The sequence below is a fragment of the Malaclemys terrapin genome, chromosome 21 (assembly GCF_027887155.1).
Source record: "Malaclemys terrapin pileata isolate rMalTer1 chromosome 21, rMalTer1.hap1, whole genome shotgun sequence".
In the NCBI taxonomy this organism is placed as follows: domain Eukaryota; kingdom Metazoa; phylum Chordata; order Testudines; family Emydidae; genus Malaclemys; species Malaclemys terrapin.
Window position 1 is genome coordinate 5805401 of NC_071525.1, and position 23403 is coordinate 5828803.

The window sequence follows — 23403 nt, forward strand, 5'->3', positions numbered from 1 at the left end:
ATACCACATGGGGGACTGTGTGTGAGGGAGAAGTACTTTAGAAGCTCCCTACACTATACCTTTTACTGTGACTTTGATCAGAGCCAGGAAAAAGCAGGACTAGACAAATAAACCAAAGATGGCTTGAAACACGAGCCATAAAAATGAACCTTCTTTTTACGGTTTGATAAGCCTTCCCTCGCACTATTCTAAAAATTCTTTCATGCAACAATGTTTGCAAATCCCACCAGACTCCCCCCAATGACTGTTCTCTTCTACAAATGCCATCTTTGTAGGATCAAAACTCTGTCATTCCTCTCACAGTTCAGCAGGACAAGAATTGCAAAGTTGTTTAGCGGATGAATCCTCTCTTTTTATTTTTATTTTTAAAAAAGTCTTTGTATATGGAAAATATTTGTTAACAAATAGAACTCTATATACTTCTCTTAAAACCTCAAATATATTAAACATTTAACTTCAGTCTCACGGCAACATTTATGTACATTCCTTAATATTTTACTTAGTCACTGATGCAATCTGATAGCTTTGGCCTTTGCTGCTTCTGGGGTTTATCACATTACTAATCTTACTCTTGAAATCAAGCCAGTGGTTTTGGTTGGGTTTTTGTGGGGCTATGGGAGACAGAATAACAGATTAAAGCTTGGGCTAAAAAAGGAGAAAATTGGATGGATTTTTCTCTATACTGTATTATTGAAACTCAACACTGGTCCAAAGTCTGGGACTTGCTATATTCAGTCCTAGATTAGTGCCAAAAAGAGAAAAATCGCAACGCTTAGATGACAATTTTAAAGTGAAACTTCAGAGATTTGACATTTTGCAGACAGATGTGCTACAAGTTAGCATTATACCAATAGTCTAAACAATGAAAATACAGGAGAAAATATTTGTTCCTAGCCCAAGTGGTTCAAGGAATCTCAAACCTTGAACAAGACATTCTGGTTACCATCTTGCTGCTTTCTACTTCATTCCAATGTGGTTTCCACAGCAGCTCTCACAAGAATGTCTGAAGCTACAAATCAAAAAGTTTTGCCATCCAAAAGCTTTGACCCCAACCTGGATTCCATCATTTCTAACTCTAGCAGGTTCCTGAGCAAGAGTCTGCTACAACTATGTTGGAACTGAAGTGCATGTTGGGTAGAGAAAAAGCAAGATAGGGAATTTGCAGGACCCCTTCTTGTGTGCCTCCAACAAGCTGGGCAGAAGCGCGGCAGAAGCTCAGAGGATTCACACTCCGGGTTTCAGAAAAAAAGAGAGACAATAGAAGTTAAGTCCCTGCATGGCTTTTTCCCATGTGGTAGCAGATTCCCCACTGTTATTTAAAAAAAAAAAAAAAAAAAAAAAAAAAAAAAAATCAGAACCCACGATGGGAAAATTCCACTAACATTCAGGAGCAGAACAAAACCCAACTAATCCAGTCCGCAGCATGTTTGAGAATGGGAAGCATGAGCTGCTATTTCCAGGTCTTTTCTCGAAGACCAGGGCCTTTCGCCAGTTTGGTTCCACCCCCATGATAGCAGATTCTAGATAGAGCACCGCTTCCTTTCAGCTGATGTCCACCTCACTCCCGTCTGTATGTCACAGAGCAGCTACAGGTTCTTGTAGCCCTGGTACCTGATGGGCAAGGAGTGTTAAAAGCACAACTGAATAGCCAAGAGGTTAGAGGTGACGATGACAAGGAGGAAGGGTAAGGAGATGAGACGGCAGCCCGCCCCAGTCTGGAAGATGTGCAGTTTCTCAGCATCTGGGTGGAACATCTTTGCGTCCTCCAGAGCACCACGTGCGGCCAGGGTGAAATTGGCATCGCCCGAGGTTACCACATCAAAGACGCACGACTGGAAGTAGACGTCCTCCACCGGCAGCTTCTCCTTGCACAGCAGTCGCGCCGTCTCAGCGGCAATCCCAGTGTGGTGACATTCGCTGCGGGAGATGCGCTGGCTGGGCGGGCAGCCACCCACACAGAGTTGCAGGTCCTGCTCTTCGGTGAAGGCCTGCGCCACCTCCTTGGCTGCCCGGATGGAGAAGGATAGCTGCCGGCCTGCCTGGCGCACGGCGATGGTGGTGCCGATGTAGGCAGCCCGGATCTCCACGTGCTGCCCGGGCGCACGTTCCTGGATGGTCAGGCTGCTCCCCCCCGGCCTCTCGCCACCGTTCACCGAGCCATCCTCAAAGGCAGCCGGCAGGTTGTCTATTTCGGCCTGGTAGACCTTCTGGTCGATGCATTCCTTCATGTTCTTAAATATGATCGTGAGCTGCAGGGCAAAAAGAAAACAGCAAGGCTGGATCCACACCCCGGTCTAGTTCCGGTTAACTGTGGTGGGGAGAGGGGAAAGAGGAAGGGATTGTGACCCTCCTAGATATCTGTCAGGAGATCAAACAACCACCCTGCCCTTCCCATATTGATAGATGGGAGGCAGGTCAAGGTACAGAACTACTGGTCCAACATCCAGAGAACTGGACTGAGACTCAGGACTCCTGGGTTCTGTTCCTAGTTCTGCCACTCACCTGCTGCCGGACCTTGGGCAAACTGCTTCCCCTTCCACCCAATGTCCATTTGTCTTGGCTGTTTAAATTGTGAGCTCTTTTGGGGACTGGGAAACTGTGTCTGTCTGTGCACCACCCAGCGCAGTAGGGCCCTGCCCTTGGCTGACGTCGTAATAAGAGATCAGGAAGTTACCATGCGGCCCATCATCTTTCTTGGGACTCATAGTACAGCAGTGGTTCTCAAACGTTTGTTCCGGCGACCCCTTTCACACAGCAAGCTCTGTGTGCGACCTCCCCCAGTTATAAATTAAAACCACTTTTTTATATATTTAACACCATTATAAATGCTGGAGGTGAAGCAGGGTTTAGGGTGGAGGTTGACAGCTCGCGACCCCCTCCCCCATGTAATAACCTCGTGTTCCCTTGAGGGGTCCCGACCCCCAGTTTGAGAACCCCTGCTGTACATCCAAATACAGGGTTTCCACTATACCAGGCTGGACCCACACCTGGAGCACCTCACAGGGCAGAGTGAGCCCCTCCCACTGTTCACCTGGCGACCGCTGAAAGGATGGTCTCTTGACCCCAAGTGTCACTCCCATTCTAATTGCATAAGCCCCACCCTTAGGGCTGCCTACCATGCCCTATGTGGCACGTGAAAAGTCCCATTAGGAAAGTACTTAATGTATTTTTCTTAACGTCTCTGAATGCAATTTAAGCAGCTGGACGTTCAGGAGCAGGGGCCAGCCCCATGTGAGCAGCTAGGTGCAGATGGACAACCAGCAAGTGGTCCATGAACCGCCGTTTGAGATCTGCTCATCTAATCTAGCCCGCCCCCTTCCCATGCCCAGCAGCAACGGGAGAGCGTTTCTGTCATTGCAGGAATGGTTCTTACATTTGATTCTGAGCCTCCATCCCTCTCGCACCGTGAATGCAACGGCAGCCGCCCAAAGCCCCAGGCTGTGACGTTACCTTGCCGGTGGCTGTCGCGTTGGAACTCTTTGCCACCGGGTAGCTAGTTGCCTGCACAAACAAGTAGTTATTGTCCAGGAGAGGCCAGGAGCCCTCCACGCGGCAGGTGTGGAACTCATCATGGAAGGTGCGGACGTGAGGGTCCCCGAAGGCCGCGCAGTGCTGGTAGGTGGGGGGCTGGCCATGCTTGTAGAGGAAGCTCTTCTCGTAGTTGCAGATGTCCAGGGACTCAAAGCCCTGGTGGTTGGGGGCCGGCGGGCGGGGCCGGGGAGGCGAGGTGGGGCCTTCCTTGGAGCAGTTGTGCTGGATCATGAGATCCTCGATGCCGTGGACGGCAGAGTGGTAGACCAGGTCGCCCCGGCAGGTCCGGGCCGTCTTGCGGGTGCAGTGGGAGTAGGAGCGCAGGGCGTTGCAGTAAGCCACGTCCTTGTTGGAGCCGCGCAGGTTGAGGGTGGCGGCCACGTAGTCGGCGTTGCAGCGCAGGATCTTACATTGGCAGCAAGCTGTGGGGGGCGGGGGGAAGGGCGAGACAGAGCATACGGCATCACGTCTGATGTCAGTGTTACACCGTTCCGCCAGCTCTGCTGAAAGGGGCTAATCGCTACCATCCAGGAGGCCTTGGATGCCAGGACAGTGGCAGACCTCATTAAAGTCAATGGCTGTGCTAAGCACTCTCTCTTTGTGCCTCACTGGAGGGAGCAATTAAACCCGTTTGTAATTAGTGACCAATAATGGAGGGACACTCCCACCCCAGGTGCACGGCGGGTCAGAGCTAAGGGCTTGTCTCCACTTACAGCATCGTTGTCGCACTTAGTGAAGACACTACCTACACCAATAGGAGAGCTTCATAGTTACACTGCCATAAGTTTGTAGTGTAGACCAAGCCTGAACCCTATGGGTCGAGGGGTTTCCCTGACTGCAAACACAGTGATTAGGATGGTAGGCTGCCACCTGTGCATGTTAGCGGCTGAAAGCCAGGAGAAGCAGTTGTGGTGTGAGCCTGAGGCTGTGTCTACACTAGAAACGCCACAGCGGCTGCAGTAAATCCATCTCTCCAAGAGGCATTAGCTAGCTCGACGGAAGAATTTCTTGTGAGCTTCTTGGGCACAGGGCTCACTGGAGGGGCAAACACGGGGATTTCTGAGCAAGAAAACTGCCTGCTGCTTCTTTCTCCTGCGCTCAAGGAACGAGGACTCTGTATTTTTTTTTTTTTTGGTAAATAAACAAGATCACACCAAGAATCTCTCCAACTCCTATCACAGATTTCTCGGCCTAACGGAAACAACCCTGAAAGGGCCCAAATCTTGGCTAACTGCTTGGGCTAAAGGGGGCAACAGAGTGTTCTAACGTTCTGTCCTCCCAGGCTGTATTACTACACTGCCTTAGAGATCAGTGAGTATGCGAGATCTCCCCAGATATGCAGGGCTGGGCTTGGTTGGGGTGGGAGACCGCGTAATTAACCATTGGGGCGCTGCAGGAAACGGTGTTGGTAATTCAGTAGGGCCACTCCCCTGGCTCAGCACTGCCTCAGCACAGTGCGAGAGATGGCACCGTGTTCTCCGGCTGACCACCAGCACTGTGGTGTCCTCTTGGATCTGGAGTTTCCCCAAAGGCTAACGCTCGCACAAGTGAACGGAAAATGGGGCGCAGAGGTGCACTGGGCATTGCAAAATAAGCCAGATCTCAAGCATGTCCTGAGAGCAGGAAGGGAGCCGCTGGGTAAGAGACTGCAGGAGCGGGAAGATGTCGATGCTACAGATTCCCAGAGGGTCTGGAAGCAATCCCACACTAGTGAGGGGAAGGAGAAAGCCTAAGGGCAAAACCCTGGTCCTACTGAATTTGGGGGCAAAGCTCCCAAGATGACCTGGCAGGACCTTTTCATCGCTGATAACCTTCCGGGCCGTTGCTGTTTTTAATGATGCAATGAGCCATCACACTTCTGCCACCACTTCGTCTTCGCGATGGGAACTGCCAACACGCTAGCAGATGCCCACCCCTCTATTTCAGCAACCCCCCTGCCTTTGGCAGGTGCATGCTGCTCACATTCCCACTGCTGGCATGCAGCCGACCCCTGGCATCTCTGCATGTTCAGCACCTTACCATGCCCGCAGAAGAGGAGGAGGAAGAGTGCTCTGAGGATGAAGCAGGTGCCTTCCAGTTGCTGTGGGCTCGTACTGCAGGCTGACTTCCCCATTCCAATCCATCCAGAGCCTCTGGGGATGAGGCACCCCCCGTTTCGTCTTTTCTTTCACCAGCTCCCCTGGAAGCAAAGCAGAGACAGGGATCTGGGTTAAATAAACTAACATGAGCTGCTGGACAGGATGGCTCGGTGCCCTTATCTTCACGCTTGAAATAGCCAGAATCCCGAGAGCTGCAGGTTCAAAATCCAGCAGGCTCAACTACCCTCTTCATCTTTCCCACGGAGAGAGAGACATCTACAAGTTACTTTGTGTGAAGACAGCTTAATAACAAGGTCCTGTCTGCTGAGTGTGAACATTAGTGACGCTCTGGCATGTGAGATGGGATTATCCTTGGTCCAAACTGCCTTCTCCTCCCCATCCCAGTGTTCTGTGCACTAATGTTCTCTGATGTCCCACCCCAGAAGTGGCTGCATTTATATAGTTCGAAGTGCATTGGGATCCTTCGGCAGAAACTCGCCACTATCAAAGTGCGTGATACAGTTGTCAAGTTGTATTGAAATTCGGATGTTTTCAAACAGAAATATGGTATCAAAGAGAATTACAGATATGGCATGTGTGGCAAGAGAGGGCAGAAATGGGCTGGCTGCTATCTAGCATGCATTGAAGGGGCTGGGGCTGAGAGGGGAATTCATTCTCCATAGTCCACTCAGTCCTTGACCTCTATGCCTAGATTAACCTCAACAGGCACCAAAACTGGGATCCTGACTTTTGTGGTGGGGACAGTGGGCTGCTGGAAAGTGGACTGAGACCCACCAAACTCCTTTTGTGTAGGCCACCAAACCAGACAGCAGACAAGACTGGATCATTAGTGACTGGGGCTAGACTTAGTCACTCGGCTCCCAGTCGAAAGGGTAACTGCTCCATTCTCAAGCCCCACTGGACACTGAGCCCGACCTCTTTCGCACATCCAGAGGATCTGGATCTGCAGACAGCTGTTTGCAGCAGACCCCTACGCGAGGTTAGGTACAGCCTGTGCCATTTTTGCTGGTGCACAGAGGAATGCGTTACTAACAGCTGTCAGCTGTGACTCCAGCTGGTGAAAAGCTCATTGTGAAAGCAGAAGGAATGAAGCACAGAATTGTAGATTTTTTTTTTTATTTTATTTTTTTTAAGGCCAGAAGAGTCCACTGTGATCAGCTAGTCTGAGCTCCTGCATCACCCAGGCCCGAGAACCTCACCCGGTAACTTCTGCATCAAGCCCATCGCTTTTGGTTGAGGTATAATGCATCTTTCAGAAAGAAAGGCATCCAGTCGTGATTTAAAGATCTCAAGCGATGGAGTATCCACCACGTCCCTGGGTACCATTATTCCAACGGCTAAATTACCTGCAGGGATCTATTATGTAAGTTTCACTCCGTTGACCTCTACACTAAATGGACTCCACGTACACATAAATAAGCGAGGTAGTATCCAGAACCAGGCGGACTTTCCAGATTCACAGCATCTCGGTCACACGCACACGTGGAAAATTAAGGGGAGAATTTCTCTAGAAACAAAGGGATTTTTTTCCCCTCTCATTTTCCATTCAAATGGAAGCCCTGCAGGTTTGCACTGGTCTTACTTCGGAAAGAAGCTGGGTTTTAGAGGCTACTGGGGGTAGGAACCTGAAATGGATTATGCTGGCTGCCAATACAAAAATCTAGATACAGCAGATAGCGTTTATAGTCTTGCATTTATGTCTTTGAGTCTGACTTCACCGGGATCAATCTCTCTGATGTGGAGGAACGCACCACGAACACCCTGCTAACAGTCTAACCGTGTGTCTCATGCATTGGGCTGGGATACGGAACACTCTAAATTCCATGGGGGTGGAGGGGATGCACATGGTCTTTTAGCTAACAGCTAGACTCCTAACTAGCAATTTCTCCACCCTGCTGCTAGATTTAAGGGACAGACTGCAGGGTGCCGATCACTGGTGATCATGCATCTGTGGGCCCGTCAGGAACTGGGATGTGCAAGTGTACTTGGGGTGGTGACAGGCACAGATACTGCATGTGTAAATAAAGGTTCTTTTATTTCACTTGAGAGGTTCACACATTTAATTCTGACTGGCCCAGCTGCCTGTGAGCGTTTGAACTCCGCTCCCTTCTGGGAGCAGCTCGCACTGGCAGTATTTGCAAGTTCCTGAAAATGAAATAAAAGTTTCTGGGAAGGGAAGAGGATTCTGGAGACAATAGGGTCACAACTGCTCAGTGGCAGGCCATTATTTGTGCTGGATGGACCATAGCCGTGGCTAGAACATTTCCCACCCCCAGCTGGCCGTCCCAGGCATTTGCTGCCAGGAAAAATAAAGTTAGATGAATGGCTGAGGGGGGAATGGGGGGGTGGGAGATTGGTTTGAATCTGGCTCAAGGAAAAAATAAAACAGCAACTCCTTAGCATTCATTAACAACATACGCTCTGTCCTTCTGGCCAACACCTGTCCTAGAGCAAGAACTATCTAATGCAATTGCAATGGAGGAGGGAGCACGTGTATACCCAGGATTAGATTTCTATAGGCTTATGCATACTGGTTCTGAAATCCTATTCTCGATAGGTTTTTATACCACGCTCATTGCCGTAGTATCTGCGCACCTTCCAGTAGGGCAGGAAGCAACGTGACTACACGTCATTTCCGTGGGGTTTGTTCTCTTGCCCTCCCAGCAGAGGGAGAAGCCTGTGCAGATACCCATCGCTGTGTGTTTGGATTAGAGGCGGCCAGGTCCCAGAAATACGCCTTAAATGTGGAGCAGGAGAGGGGTGAGGTTTGTGATAGTCCTGGGTTGCTGAGGGAATTCATAGCACAATCTCAGACCATCCCCGGAGAAAGTTCTGTCTCCAGTCCTGGACACCTGTAGACTGATTCTAATGTCTATTTCTGGTCATTATGGGGTGCATGCACCTCCCTGTGAAGTCCTCATCACTCTGAGAATAGACAGTGGTTTACATCCATCAATCCCACAACCGTTTTATGTAGAGGCAGGTAGCGTTTTCCCCTATTTTACAAATGTGGGAGGGGGGGAGAGACACAGGCACAGAGAGGTGCATCAAGCCAACTGCAGAGTCAGGAATACAGAACCCAGCTCTCCTGAGTCCTAGCGTGGTACGCTAGCCGCACCCTCTCCTTTACTGGTCACGGAGAGCCGCAGGCCACAGGCAGCACGCAAGCACTGCAGAAGATTTTCCCCAGACACCGGCTGGTGGAATCATCTACACTGCCACCACCACGCTGCTCCGCCAATGGGCCTGGACCCTGAGCGGGAAGGCAGAGGGTGAGATGGGAGGCGGTCTTTAGGGAGTACAGTACAGGGGGGCCAGTACCTTTCCCAGCTCTAAGGAAAGCCGTCTAGAAGAGTCTCTGGTGGAATGATCACGCCTCTGATCAGCTGTGAAAACGGAAGGGAAAAGATCCCTACGCCTGACCTGGTGGTCTCTGAGCGATCATGGGGTTGATCGGCTATCCGGGGTTAAGATCTGCTTCACTGCCCCAGTTTTCCAACTGGGGCTCATCTATCGCCCCTACAAAAGCAGGTAGAAGTCTCTTTTAGGCACGCTTGTGCATGCGCGCATACACACTCTCTCTCTCTGCAACAGGATCCCTTCCTGCCAGGATGAGAGACAAGCAGAGCAGCAATCTCCCAAGAGCAGACGGACCCTCTCGGTTCAGCAGCATTGGTCTAGCATCCGGACTCCTAATGGCTTGGTTCAGTCAGTGGGCTCTTACATGGTGGTGCTCTTGTCTCACAGCCCTAGGAACTGGCCCTGCCATCCCCCTGCCTTGTCCCATTAGAGACACTAACGCGGTCGCCTCCCTTTGTACCTCTGACACTCAGGACGAGTGCTGGGTCCGAAGGAATACGAGCAGATAGTTCATTCTCCTCTGCCTCCTTCGCTCAACTTGTCCAGCCGTTTGCATTCGCTTTCTCCAGCTCTGCCTGTTGCAATTGCGCTTGAACTTTGGGGTGTTTGACTAAGCCGATAAACAACCCGGGAGCATCTGCCAGCTCCCTCTGGGTTCGCTGCAGGAGCTAATGATCAACCCAGCGCTCCCCACCAAAAAGTAGCCAACAGCCACATGATCAGCCCACGTGATGGGGCCCAGGTCTTGCCATCACCCCTCCCCCAAGAACCTCCCAGCAAGGAAAGCTTCTGATTCATAGAGCTGAAGGCTGGAAGATCAGCTAGTGTGACATCCAGTTACCCCACTGTGGAGCCCAACAGGTTGCATTAGGCTAAAGCATCTCGACATGGAGACTTTCAGAGATGGAGATCTGATCTCAAGACACGTGAAGTGAGACCATCTTGGCAGGACCTGGGGGCCCATGAGAATCCAACAGAATGCACATGGAGTGGGTGGAGTCTAGTGGTCAGAGCAAGGGGGGGGGACTAGGAGCCAGGACTCTTGGGTTCTCTTCTCAGATCAGGAAAGGAATTGGGTCTAGTGGCTAGAGGACAGCGAGTGAGAGTTTTATTCCCATGTCTACTGCTAATTTGCTGTGTGGCTTCAGGCTAATCACTTCCACTTCCCCAGCTACAAGAAGGGGATAAGAGACCTCACAGGGCATGTGAGGGTTAGCGTGTCTAGAAGAAAAGTGCTAGAAGAAGGGCAAAGATCTGTCCCCTCCAAACATCCTTCTCATCATATCAAGTAGCCAGGCTCGGAGGCCTGTGATCTCATGAAGAACGGAACTCAAGAGCACGGTAATAAAACGCCAATGATTTGTATTCTGGTAACACCAAGACACCCCAACCCTGACTGAGGCTCTGTGATGCTGGCTGTGGTGCAAACACACAGTAAGAACCAGGCCCTGCCATCAAGAGCTGACCATGATCATCTTCATGGCCTCCATGTTTCCTGGGTAAACTGTTCCACTAATAACCGAGCCTGCACTTTTTGGGGTGGTATGTTACCACCCCACCTCCTCCAGGTGTAATGCCCATAAACTGAACGTGAGAGAGAACGTTGCTGAATGCACCTGCTGCGTCTGCTCAAGGCGTTACTGGAATTTCGCTTTCAACGGCTGAGAGCAAGTTCTGATCTGACTCCAACCACTAAAACACCATTGACTTCCACAGCATGATACTGGATTTACGCTGAGATCAGAATCCGGCCCCTGTCTCCAATGAGATTTGCAGAATCTATAAGCACATGAGAACTGGAGGGCATTTCATGTGCATGAGGAGGAGGCTGCTCAAATTTGGGATGACCTGGAGGGAGTGTGGTCTAGTGGTTAGAGCAGGGTCAGGTTGGGGGGGGGCAGGGAGAGCAAAAACTCTGGTTTCTACTCCTTCCTCTACCACAATAGTCAAACTGTGAGTTAAAGGCTTAATATCCGGGGGAACAGTCCTAGGCCATGAGTAGGAATGGTCCTCCAGCCTCCTCATCCAAGTGTGAAAGCCAGCCTCCTCTTTGTCTAGGATTAAACCTCTGCATCTAGCCAGCCTTCCAAGTAATCCGTCAGGCCTCAATTTTCCTTTCTGTAACCTGGGCATAAAGATACTGATCCAACTTTCTGGGGGGGCGGGCCTGGGGAAACTTAACTCTGAGTTTATAAGGTGCTTTGAGATCTCTTTCTGAATAGTTCTCCAGGAGTGCCAAAGGGTTTACAGTGTGATGCTGCTAGCTCCGTGGTTCACGCCACCTCCCTATAATAGGCAACATCCAAGGTGCCCAGAGCAGAATGGCTGTAGCAAGGCAATGCCTGCATGCTGCACTCGCCTCACTAAACTGCCGAGCACATGAACCATCAGAGAGAAGCCAGTGGCCGCCTTGTCCCCACTGGGACCATTTGCAGAGAAAACAGCTGGTTAATGTGTAGCTGGAGAGCTCCAGGCTGTCCAGCTGTAAAAGGCCTGGAAGGCCTGGTGGAGGAGATGGGGAGCGGAAGCTGACATCTGTCTCTCCCACCCCACCCAGCATTGGCAGAAGTTCAAGTAGTGTTAGGGATGAGGGCCTGGGGAATACAGTGGACGAGAAGCTGGATATGAGTCAGCAGTGTACCCTCATTGCCAAGAAGGCCAACGGCATATTCGGCTGTATTCGTAGGAGCATTGCCAGCAGATCGAGGGAAATGATTATTCCCCTCTATTTGGCACTGGTGAGGCCACACCTGGAGTATTGCGTCCAGTTTTGGTCCCCCCACTACAGAAGGGATGTGGACAAATTGGAGAGAGTCCAGCGGAGGGCAACGAAAATGATTAGGGGGTTGGGGGAACTGGGGTTATTTAGTTTGCAGAAGAGAAGAGTGAGGGGGGATTTGATAGCAGCCTTCAAGTACCTGATGGGGGGGATCCAAAGAGGATGGAGCTCACCTGTTCTCAGTGGTGGCAGATGACAGAACAAGGAGCAATGGTCTCAAGTTGCAGTGGGGGAGGTCCAGGTTGGATATTAGGAAACACTAGATCACTAGGAGAATAGTGAAGCACTGGAATGGGTTACCTAGGGAGGTGGTGGAATCTCTATGCTTAGAGGTTTTTTGACAAAGCCCTGGCTGGGTTGATTTAGTTGGTGTTGGTCCTGCTTTGAGCAGGGGATTGGACTAGATGACCTCCTGAGGTCCCTTCTAACCCTAATCTTCTATGAGGGGCAGCCAGCTAGCTAGACATGTCCATCCACATCCCACCCGTGGAAATCTCACCCACCTTTACCTACCTGCCCATTGGGTGGAAGGTTTCCATGGCTTCACAGGTGACGTGAGGAATCCGAGGTGAACCAGTGGTCCGATTCCACTGCCATGGGGCCATACGCAGGGCCGTCTTACTGGCTTCGGAGACTCCCATCCCGTGCCCAATGTAAATGGGGGGCCCCCACTCCATTGCAGTAGGAAATAAAGAGTCACTCTTTCCTTTCAAATTTTATTGAGAAGCAAAACACGACAGGGGGTAACAGAAAGTTTTACGTGTATTCTGTTGATTTAAAAACGTCGCTTTCTTTAGCTCCGCTGTGGAACCGGATAAACTTTTATACACATCCCGCTGGGGCCCTGGGCATGTGCCCAGTTTGCCTTTACCTCAAGATGTCATTGGTACCGAGATTGTCCACTTGGGCCAGGTCTTCCGCAGACTTTCCCAGTTCCAGGGCTCTGATACACACCCCACACGCTCCCCCAAGACCCCAGGAGATCAGCAGCTGTCACCAGATTTCATTCTCTTGACTCTTCTTTATAAGTCGCGGGAGAGATCGGCTTCACTTTCTCATCACACCCATGTCCCCGCCCTGCTAAAGCCAGGCAGCCTTGGCTGGTGCAGGGCTCTGGCTGAGAGCACTGGAGCCGGGAACCAGACACGCACAGAAGGCTGGCCCTGTGGCTGCCTTCCTCACACAAAGTGCCCCTGGCCAAAGGCTCTGCTGGTTTACATGCCCATCTGCTTCCTCTTTCAGCAAGTGACAGAACTCTAACCACCCCCACGGCCCACGCACCCACCCTTCCCCTTGTGCCCCACCCCCAGGGCATGTTCCCTCCCCTCCCACCTGAGCACAGACCCCCCCCTCACGAATCCACTGCCCCCCCATTTGTCACCACTGCAGCTCCGTACCACTTGCCCCTTCCTTTTCCGCCCTATCACAGATGCTCCCTAACTCCACCCCATCCCCATTCCCCTATGCATGCCCCTTCCTCCACCACCCTCGCCCAGACCCTTCCTCCCCTCAGACAGCCTTGCCCGCCCCACACAGCAGAGCCCTTCCCTGCCTCCCTGCTGACATCCCCGGGCTTGCTTTGAGAATGGAAGGGGAAGCCGCAGCGCTGAGCTCTCCAGGAGCATCTGAGCTCTCAGCTTGCTAGTGAACCGCCCCCGTCCCCAGCTCATCCTAGGAAGCCCTGGGTATAATTCTGCCCCCCCCACCCCCCAAGCAACCCGCTCCCAGCCAGTGCCAGTACCAGGCGTGGACAGAGCACGTTCTCTAGGAGACCAACAGGAGAGAGGAGATTTCCTATCAGGGTGACTTGATGGCCGTTCCCTCTCTCCCTCCCTTTGGAGAAAGCCCAAGCGTGCACTGGACCAGCTGCCCCACACTTCAGCTCTGACACAGAATCCTTTGGGCAAACCCCATGACCTCTGTGGCCGCCCCCCCTGCCCTGATGAGATTTACCTAGCTCACAGGGCATAGGGTTTAATTAGCGAGGGTTAATAGCAAAACAGCCCTCCATGAAGGTCTGCTTTTCGAAGACCAGCCCGGTGTTCTTACCAGCCAAATCTTTACGCCAGGCGGCCTGTGCCATCCACCTGGAGAGAGTCCTGGCTCTGCAATGCTCATTCCCAGTCCCCGATGCGTGCTCCCCCGAGGGTCCGGTCCAGGAGACAGGCTCCGTCTCTGGCAGCGAAAGGGGCCATGCTGATTCCAAGCACTCCACCACGGGGCCAGGATTCTTGATGTCTCTCCATCCCCCTCGTTGCCATTTTCACACAGCAGCTTCCCCCTCACCGCTCCCGTTTGCAAGACACGCCGAGCAGGGGACAGGCGTTGAAATAGATCGGACTAAATTTAGACCGACTGCGACCCAGCCAAGAAAAACAAAGCACATGGTGCGGAGAGAGGAGCCCCAGAAATAGTTGCTGGCTCCCGGCGGGAGACAGGCAGCGCGCTACTAGGCAAGTGAGCTACCAAGCCTTTCAGGGATCCACCACTCTGCTCGCTAGGGAGACAGTCAGCTGGTCTAGCAGGCCACGTGTGCAAATGTCCCCGGGAGCACATGGACTTTCCGTGGCGAGGGTTAAAATTTGACATTCCCCTCCACCTCCCACCCTGGCCAATGCCATGAATCTGCCACACCCACCCTGCCCCCCCAACTGGAGAGAGACAAGAGCTGGGATGTACTTATATGATCACAGAAATGTAGGGCTGGAAGGACCACCGAGAAATCAAGTCCAGCCCCCTGCGCTTAGGCGGGACCAAGCGAACCTAGATCAGGGGTAGGCAACCTATGGCACGCATGCGAGCTAATTCTCTGTGGCACTCACACTGCCCAGGTCCTGGCCACCGGTCCGGGGGGGCTCTGCATTTTAATTTAATTTTAAATAAAGCTTCTTAAACATTTTAAAAACAGTATTTACTTTACATACAACAACAGTTTAGTTGTATATTATAGACTCTTCTAAAAACGTTAAAATGTATGACTGGCACTCGAAACCTTAAATGAGAGTGAATAAATGAAGACTCGGCACAGCACTTCTGAAAGGTTGCTGACCCCTGATCTAGATAATCCCTGCGTTTGTCCAACCTGTTCTGAACAACCTTTTATCGTGTTGGCCTTTGGAGTACAACACAATGCAATATTATAATAATAATAATAATAGCTCTTCTAAATGACTCTTCATCCATATATCTCAAAGCTCTTTACAAAGGAGGGTCAATAGCATTAGCCCCATTTTACTGGTGGGGAAACTGAGGCACAGGTAGGCAAAGTGACTTGCCAAAGGTCACCCAGCAGGGAAGTGGAAGAGAACCCAAGGCTGCTGAATCCTAGATCAGTGGTGTATCTACTAAGCCCCAAGGGGTGTATATGGAGGGATTGACTAGCATATGGGTGGGTTGGTGAAAGGCACTTACTTAGAACTGGTTGGAAATCTATCATTCATTTTTTGACCACAAAAAATGTTGTTTTCATAGAAATCAAACCTTTAGAAAAATGTGGTGACTTCAACCAAATTCCGTTTAGAAAAAAAAAATGAAACAAGGTGTTTTGATAATGTCAAAATTTCCGGCTTGGACGTTTTCAGAAGGGAACATTTTGATTTGACATTTCAGAATGGAATGATTAGGTTTTCATATATATGTGGAGGAAAAAAAACTTTTAAAAAGGTCGACATCGGAACGGAACATTTATATCGCCCTGAAATGACACTTTTTCAGATTTTTGTTTTTGCAGGAAATTAAAAAACAAACAGTATTTTCAGAATGGAAGAAATTTCCAAATAGCAGAATTTTGCTTAAAATCCAGGTCCTGCCCAGCGCTAACCAGTAAGAGGCAGTGTTATCTAGGGCAATGGCTCTCAACCTTTCCAGACTCCTGTCCCCCTTTCAGGAGTCTGATTTATCTTGCGTACCCCCAAGTTCCACCTCACTTAAAAACGACTTGCTGACAAAATCCAACCTAAAAATACACAAGCGTCACAGCGCACTAGTACTGCAAAATTGCTGACGTTTTCATTTTTACCACATAATTATAAAATAAATTGACTGGAATATAAATATTGTCCTTACCTTTTAGTGTGTAGTATAGAGAGCGGTATAAACAAGTCATTGTCCGGATGAAATTTTAGTTTGTACTGACTTTGCTGGCGCTTTTTATGTAGCCTGTTGTAAAACTAGGCAAATATCTAGAGGAGTTGACGTACACCTGGAAGACCTCTGTGTACCCCCCGGGGTATGCGGACCCCTGGTTGAGAACCACGGATCTAGTGGATCGAATACTCAGATAGAACCAAGAAGAACTTGGGTCTACTTCTAGCTCTACTGTTGACTTGCTCTATGACAATGGACAAGGCCCTTCCCTTCTGTTCCCCCTCCCACCCTTTGCCCAACTTGGCTATTTAGACTGCAAGTTCTTCCGAGCAGGGGCAGTCTCCTTTGGCACACTGGGTGCTGCACAAACATGATGGGACCCTGATCTCAACTGGCAAGAAGATAAAGAAGGTGAAGATGCGGAAGCTGGGAAGACCCCTAGACACACCAAATAAGTGGTGAATGAACCTTATCTGGGGCAGGCTGGGAAGTTTTACAGATGCTGATCCATGTGAAGTTTTGTATGTAGGTTTTAGACGTTTTGTACATTGCCTGTGCTAGCCCCTTAATGAACCAAAACAAGACTGGTGATTAGTGGGCATGACAGTATCATTAATAAGGGGGTTTCTCACCATTATTTTCCCTTAAGGGACAAGAGCTAGAGATTCCATTAAATTCACCAGGGAATTTGCTACGGCCAATCTGTGTACACGGAAGGTGGCCAGTCGCTCCGGCGATGGGCAGCCGTACAAAACGCTAAGATAGCTAGCTTGCCTGGGATAAACACCGCATCCCAGGGCTGTAGAAAGAAGAGGGGGAAACCTGTGATTCATTTCTCCATTCAATCAAAGAGACCGTCTCATAAGCAAAGAGATGCAATGCTGTTGGCCAGACACAAACTCCAAATAGGTGGTACTTTGCTAGAAAACTTTGTTTTCTCCCCTTGTGCCTGTTCTACGTCCACGCAGACAGAGTACCTCCTGATTTGCAAGAGCAAGAGCACAAGCAGAGAATCAGGCCCGTCTCGTAGGGCAATGCAGTGTCCCAAATGTGTAACTTGAAATGGGCGTGAAAAGACCTAGTAGAACTTTCATCTTCTTTCATGTAAGGTGCTGAGGTGCCTTGCAGACTAACACGGCTACCCCCTGATACTAGGTACCTTGCTGTTTGCTCCAATATAGTGCTTTCTAATGGCACAGAGATTTGCTCCTATGAGCAAACGAGCCATTTCAGGCACAGAGAAAGGGGATGAATTCCGTCCATTGCAAGGAAACCACCCCAGCTCTCCCTACAAGGCCGCATGACTTTGACAGGGTCCACTACAACACATCACTGATTCAGATCATTAGCCCAGCAGCTCCAGTCTTGGCCAGTGCCCAAAGAGGAAGGAGAGGCAAAAAAAAGCACCTTACACCGTTGAGATCTCTGATCTTAGGTTGTAACTCCAGCCAAGCCAACAATTGGAGAAAAGATGGTTTTTAAAAACACCAACAAAACCCTCACCAAATCTCCCACATTTGCAGCCTTGAACATGGTTAGAACACAGCATTACTAACGTTCATGCTATCTGGTGGGGGAGGGGGGTTGCTTAAAGTCCCAGCTCCTGCAGTCAAGTCGTTATGGGGGAATCTCATTTAAAAAAAATGAAAGCTAAGTTTCTAGCCCTTGTGCTTGCAGAGACAAGTTGAAAAAGTGATCACTTAAAAGCTCCAAAAAAATAAACTTCCTCCACGTTTCTTACTTAAAACAAAACAAACAAACATGACTTTTCAGGGCCTGATGCATGACGTTTGAATGCTTGGGGTCAGCAACCCCAGGGAATGAGCCATTAGACCCTATATACTGCCCCATGGTTGCAGGCAGCATGAATTTACAGTGTTAAACCCAGCACGTCTGCAGTGCAGACAGATTTAAGGTCCCAGCAGTAGATCAGAGCAAGACAGATTGGTACCTGCTGCATTTGTGCAAAGGGTCTGGCTTTGCAAAGATCATGCACCAAACTGCAGATGGCTCCCAGTTGCTAAGCCCCTTTTCAAGCTGATTCACAAATTCCCTTCAATGCATTTTCGTTTGAACTCTAACCAAATACCTGAGGCTGGCAGGGCCGGACTTCAAGGAGGAGGCAAAGCATGTGAAAAGAGAGAGAGAGATCCCACGCTTTTAATTCCTCCCAATAGGAGCTACACTTTAAATCACTTAGTACCATAATTCACCCAAAAGGGACTCAGCTTACTATGGTGCCGGGCAGGGTTGGAGAATCTAAATAGTGTACACAGAACAGAATAGCTTACCGTAAACTCTGTAGCAGTGCCACTCTGTGGCGGTCCAGTTTCTTTTTTCAATGCTCAGAAAAATGACTTTTTGGCTCCCTGCTCAGCAGCTCTGATCCCTTTTCTAACGGCAGCTGTCCCAAGCCCGTTAGCCTGGCAGGGCCAGTGCAACTGTTAGTGGAATGAGCGTAAGTCTATTCTCCCTTGCTCACCAACAGACCCATCTGCTAAGATCCGATGCCAGAACCTTTATTGCTGGTGATGGTTCTAAGAAGTTAAGGACCCAGCTTGGGGTGTCGGATCCCAGTGGAGTTGGCATTGTCAGCTGTTAGAAAAGGAAGGGAAAAGCCTTTTGATGCCTAGGCGGCCCCTGGCTTTTTCTCAAGCTCTAGCGAGGGTGGCATCCGCAAAGCGTGGCTGTGTCACAAGGTTTCTGAATACCCAGACGTTTGACAACACTCCCCCTGCTTAGCCTCGGTATTTGCATTGCAGTAGCCTGCAGAGGCCCCAGCGGGGATCGGGGCCCCGATGTGCTGGGCGCTGTGCAGACCCAGCCCCTCGATCTGAAATGCTGACAGTCCAATTGGACACGACAGCTGAAGGAGCGATATCTCCATTCAACCGATGGGGAAACTGAGGCACGGGGGTGAGGGAGAGTGATTTGTCAAATAGCACAGAGGGAGGCAGGGATAGAACCTAGACTGGAACCCCGCTGCGGCACCGACTCTCAGAACTCTGTCCCCATTGCCCCTGTCCCTTCAAGCGACCTGTCTAGCACTGCAAGACCCTTCTCTCTGCACTTCGTATCATCTGGAGTATCCTCCCCTCTACCTGCCCCTCTCATTGGCTCTCCAGCTACACACATCTCTCAGCTTCCTTGCTTGTGTGCCTTTTAGTTTCTTCTTTCCTCTACGCTATTTCTTATGCGACTGTCTCGGTTCAACCCCAGCAACATCGAGGGCAGGGTAAAAGCTTGCATTGCATCTCCGGGTTGCAGTTTTTCCCCCTCCAAACCCCACCTAGCCATGACTTGGGCTGCCCAGTATTTGCTCCATCTGTTGATTTCAGCTTCCCTGCCATGAGCTCCAAGCCATGCCCATGCCGGGATGCCCTGGGTGGGAATCAGTTACACGGAGGGTGGGAGGGGATGCAGGCAGAAATTCTCCAGGGAACAGCACACGGAGTCTTTCGCAGGCCTTGATCAGTGGAAGGTGTTCGGTGCGGGAAGACCATCTCTTTAACCCTTTAACTGCTGCTCAAGGTACCTAGGATGCTCAGGCAATAAATACATCTGCTGTGCTTCCCGATGCACCAGGCGCAGACAGGTCAGCCTACACTGGATCCCCTACCCAACCTCCCAGAAACCCCATCGATTTCAATGTCATAATGGCAGCAAAGCAGGTGACCCTTCCGGGAGAAGAGAGGAGACCAGCAGGGAAAAGGTGAAACCAGAGAAGGGTGTTTTGAAAAAGTCTGCCCTAGAGCCTGGGTTCGAAGAGGTCCACAGCATTGCAACCTAGACTGGGCCAGCGGAGGGAGGACAGAGATCATCCAGGTAGCTGACATCCACACAACGGTCCAGTTCTCCACAGCCATGTCTCTTGTGCAACCTTTACACCTGTCCCTACTGCCTTGTGACGCGACAGTGTTCCGCCCCCACTCTCCACGGGTGGGAATGGGAGGAGGAGGCTGCCTTCACTTTCTCATGCAACCCTGCCCCTCCCAGCGTGGACCCAAAGCAAGCTCCCCCGTCCAGGAGAAATTGGGGCTACTTTTTCTACTACGCTAGGTGTGGCTTGGGGTATTGCTCTTCCACCAGCAGCTGTGTCCAGGCACAGAATATGCCCCGTCCCATGCAACAGGACTTGGCATGACGCTGGAACGAACGGGCAGCTCACGGTTTCCTTCCCAACTCAGCCGGGGTGATTTCCTGTGGCTTGTCTGTGTAGGTACAGTATCAAAGCAGTACCACCCCCTCTGGCGTGGATGTAGTTACATCATATAAAGGTGCTTATAACTAGTCCCATATGGGAAGGGGAATAAGCTATTCCGGTAAAAGGCACCTTTATCCCCAGATAACTGCATCCACCCTAGGGGTGGCCAGTGTGCTGGAACCATTTTTATCGTGAGAGCCAGTGAACCAAACTGTAAATCCCATATAGGATGGAAACCACTTCAAGCCAAGGGGTGAGGCAGCACCCCGGTTCCAGCGCCTGTGAGGGGTGGTATATTGGGAAATAATCACATGCCGAACTGACACATATTTCATAGAGTTAAGGCCAGAAGGGACCTTTGGAGCATCTGGCCTGACCTCCTGTGTATCACCGGCTACTTGGTTTCATCCGGATACCCCTACGTGGAGCGGGTGACTTTTGTTAGACGAAAGCACCTCAGCGCCTGGGATTCTAGCCCGAAGTGTGCCACGGGCAGAGCACAGACCAAGATGCCACCAACGCCCCAGGCCCCTGCAAGGGGCAAGGAATCGAGGAGGCGAGAGAATCCCTGGAGGTGACTCACGCCCCATGTTGCAGAGGAAAGTGGAAGCCCAACCCCCCCCCAAGTCCTCCTGGCCAATTTGCTGGGGAGGAAGATGCCATGACGTGTGTTCAGCCCGGAAGGCCGGGAATGGCTTCTGAGCTGGCAGTAAGCACTTGTGCAGTTGCTGGAGCCCTGGGACAGAGCAAGTAGGGGGGCCCAGTGCTGGGAGCGTGGGCTCACCCTACTCTTTCCATCTGTGACCCCACCCCTTCCACGGCCCTGCCCCCGTTCTGCCCACAGCCCCGCCCCTTCCCCCCTATGGCCTCACTCCTTTCCGGACCCACCTCCCGGTGGCCCCAAGATCGGAGCAGCTCTATTTCCCTGCCATGGCCCCGGCGGGGGGAGATTGTTTGGGGCCCCTGGGCACGGGCCCCCTTGGCCCAGGCGGTAATACACTGGATGCGACAAGCCCAGAGGTGGGGGGCTATGAACTGCCAAGCCTTGGCAAGCCCCAGCACAGATTAACACTGCCCTCACCCCCCCCCCCCGCACTCAAATTGTTTGGCGGTTCAGACGCATTCAGAGACTGATCTGAACGATGCAGAGCTCACGCAGCTGGGCTGCAGATCAGTGAGAATCCAGGGTGAGTCCCGCTTCCAGTCACTGGCCCGCAAGTCCCAGGAGGAAGGTGTTGCTGCCTCACATCTGGTGCTGGACAGCGAGTGGGAAGGGCAGCAGCCGCCAGGAAAATGATGGGGAAGGGAGAAATGGAGGAAAAGGAGATCCAATGACCCCCCCCCCACTGCAAGGTTCGGTCTGGGTTCCAAGCAAAGAGCAGGGCTACACTGAAAGGGGGCACCACGGACTGAGGTGCATCTGCCGCGTTGGAGGAGGAAGCCAGGTGGTGAGTTGCACTGCCCTATCTTTGCAGGAGACCATGACTATAACAGCAGGGCTATGTCGGGGGGGAGGACCCCCCCCAGAACTGGCACAGCAGCAAACCAGGGCCGGGGTGCATTGGCAGAGCAGCGGAGACCGCAGGAAAGTTTGCCTGGAGCTTGTTTGAACTGTAAGCGTTAGCCCTTGACATTTACAATCCCCGAATTCACCCACAAAACAGAAAGATCCAATCTTACAAGAAATCATCGCTCTGACTTACCTTGGCAAACTTCACACCCACGCGCTACGGCGTCCTTCAGCCAATCCTCCGGCACGCTTCGTGTACCAGCTTCCCGGATATTCCTGAGATTTCATCCGCCAGCCAGAAACGGGCGGTGGGGGGAGGAATCAAGTGCGTTAACCCCCAGGACTGGATACGGTGGGAGAAGAAAACAGCTGAACTCTCCCACAACCCAAGCCCTCCCTGAAAGCCAAAGGAGAAGGTTCTAAGCTGACACTTTAAAAATAGCCGCTAGTATTTTTGATCCTTTGAAAGCAGGATTCTGATGGGAGGAGGGGGGCAGTGAGGGGAATCCACTGGCAGAGGATTTTCTAGTCGGACTCACTTCCTTATCAGAGTCATAGCCAAAGCAATCTCCGGTGATATCCAGGAGATCCGGACCAAGACTCCTAAGAGACGCTGCAAACTCCTGCCCGGGTTGGAATCCCACTCACTCAGTTCTCAGTGTGACATGCTCTGGGGCTGAATGTATGCTGCTCTGAAGAATTGTTTTTAAATATTCCCTCCTCCCCCGGCTTCGGAACATCATCCGGGTCTGGAGCCGCTTGCTGATCCCAGGTTGCTGCGAAGAATTCAGGCGGAATCCCCTTGTAAATAGCTCCAGTTACTTGTTTCCGCCCAGGAATGGGAAGAACCAAGACACGCTTCAAAAGGAGAGGTCTCAATCTGCTGTCTCTCTCCCTGCTTTACCCCAGGGTTGGCCCGAAACAAATCAATGAAGCTGAAGCCCACCCTCGGCCCATCTGCCAGGCTGAATCCTCAGGTCCTGGTGCTTCCCGCAGGACACAACCTTTCCTACCCCGTATACGAGCTCCGATCCGTTTTCTTCCATGCTTCTCCAAAGCCCTAGGAAAGCTGGTGTCATTCCCACCCCATGTCTGGGGAGAGAAGTTCTTGAGAACATCCAAAGGACAAAACTCTCCCTGTTTTTCCTTATGTCCTTCCAGGCACGGGGAGAGGCTGAATGGAAAGGAGAAAGGTCCGGGGGCGTATGGATGAGAGGCCCAAACTCCCCCTGTTCTTTTCCTGTGAGCCTCTCCAGAATGTGGGCAGCAGATCTGAGAAGAACTGGAGTCTTCTTGATTGCATCGCTGGGGAAAGCAAAGCAGGAAGCCCCGGTCAGATGTTCATTCATCTGTCCCGCTCCCCTCCCCACCTCTTAGCAGAGGGTGGGTGCAGATTTTCACAGAAGAGCTTCAGGCCGCCGCACAGATAAATCAACAGACAGAAGCACCTGCTCCTGGACTAGCAACTGGGTATGGGAGGCGCTCGGCCCAGCCCGGGGCTGCACCATGTGTTTAAAACGTGAACTGGGGCCGGGGACGGGGGAACCAGAGAGGGGAGGGTGCAGGGAAAGACGGGGGGAGGTTGTCTAAAAAAAGATGGAAACAGATGTAGCTGGAGCCAAGCTGCCGCTGATCTCTCCTGGGGAGCTGACAATCGATGATGCTCAGCGGGTGGAAAGAAACCAGCGGGGCTCTGTGGATACACCGGCTGAAGATCTGGCCCTGAGCTCTGCGGGGCTCTTCTCGGCCCGAGCCTGGAATGCTTTGCAGCTATAACTCCTCTTCTCCGTGAGCTCTCGAAATCAGACCTCCTCTCGTCTCCTCTTCCCCCTGA

At 51.4% G+C, this 23403-nt stretch overlaps 1 protein-coding gene across 3 annotated transcripts; it reads right to left on the reverse strand.

Moving 5' to 3' along the window:
- Positions 1–1342: 1342 nt before the first annotated feature.
- On the reverse strand, positions 1343–22901 carry HJV (hemojuvelin BMP co-receptor). 3 transcript variants are annotated; one of them, XM_054010311.1, is made up of 4 exons: positions 21763–22901; positions 5551–5710; positions 3451–3953; positions 1343–2249 (listed from the first exon to the last, which is right to left on the reverse strand). In XM_054010311.1, exons 2-4 carry the CDS (start codon positions 5642–5644, stop codon positions 1629–1631), a joined length of 1218 nt encoding a protein of 405 aa, XP_053866286.1. In that variant the 5' UTR covers positions 5645–5710; positions 21763–22901; the 3' UTR covers positions 1343–1628. The 3 variants fall into 3 exon arrangements, with proteins under 3 accessions (XP_053866286.1, XP_053866287.1, XP_053866285.1); XM_054010312.1 differs by lacking the exon at positions 21763–22901 and adding an exon at positions 13819–14145; XM_054010310.1 differs by lacking the exon at positions 21763–22901 and adding an exon at positions 9451–9550.
- Between the last annotated feature and the right edge of the window lie 502 nt (positions 22902–23403).

Excerpts from the sequence above, each read along its gene's own strand:
- HJV (XM_054010311.1), bottom strand. The coding sequence starts at position 5,644 with ATGGGGAAGTCAGCCTGCAGTACGAGCCCACAGCAACTGGAAGGCACC. Across the intron at positions 3,954-5,550 it reads CCTCCTCTTCTGCGGGCATG|CTTGCTGCCAATGTAAGATC; the intron begins GTAAGGTGCTGA and ends CGCCCCCCACAG. Across the intron at positions 2,250-3,450 it reads ACGCGACAGCCACCGGCAAG|CTCACGATCATATTTAAGAA; the intron begins GTAACGTCACAG and ends TTTGCCCTGCAG.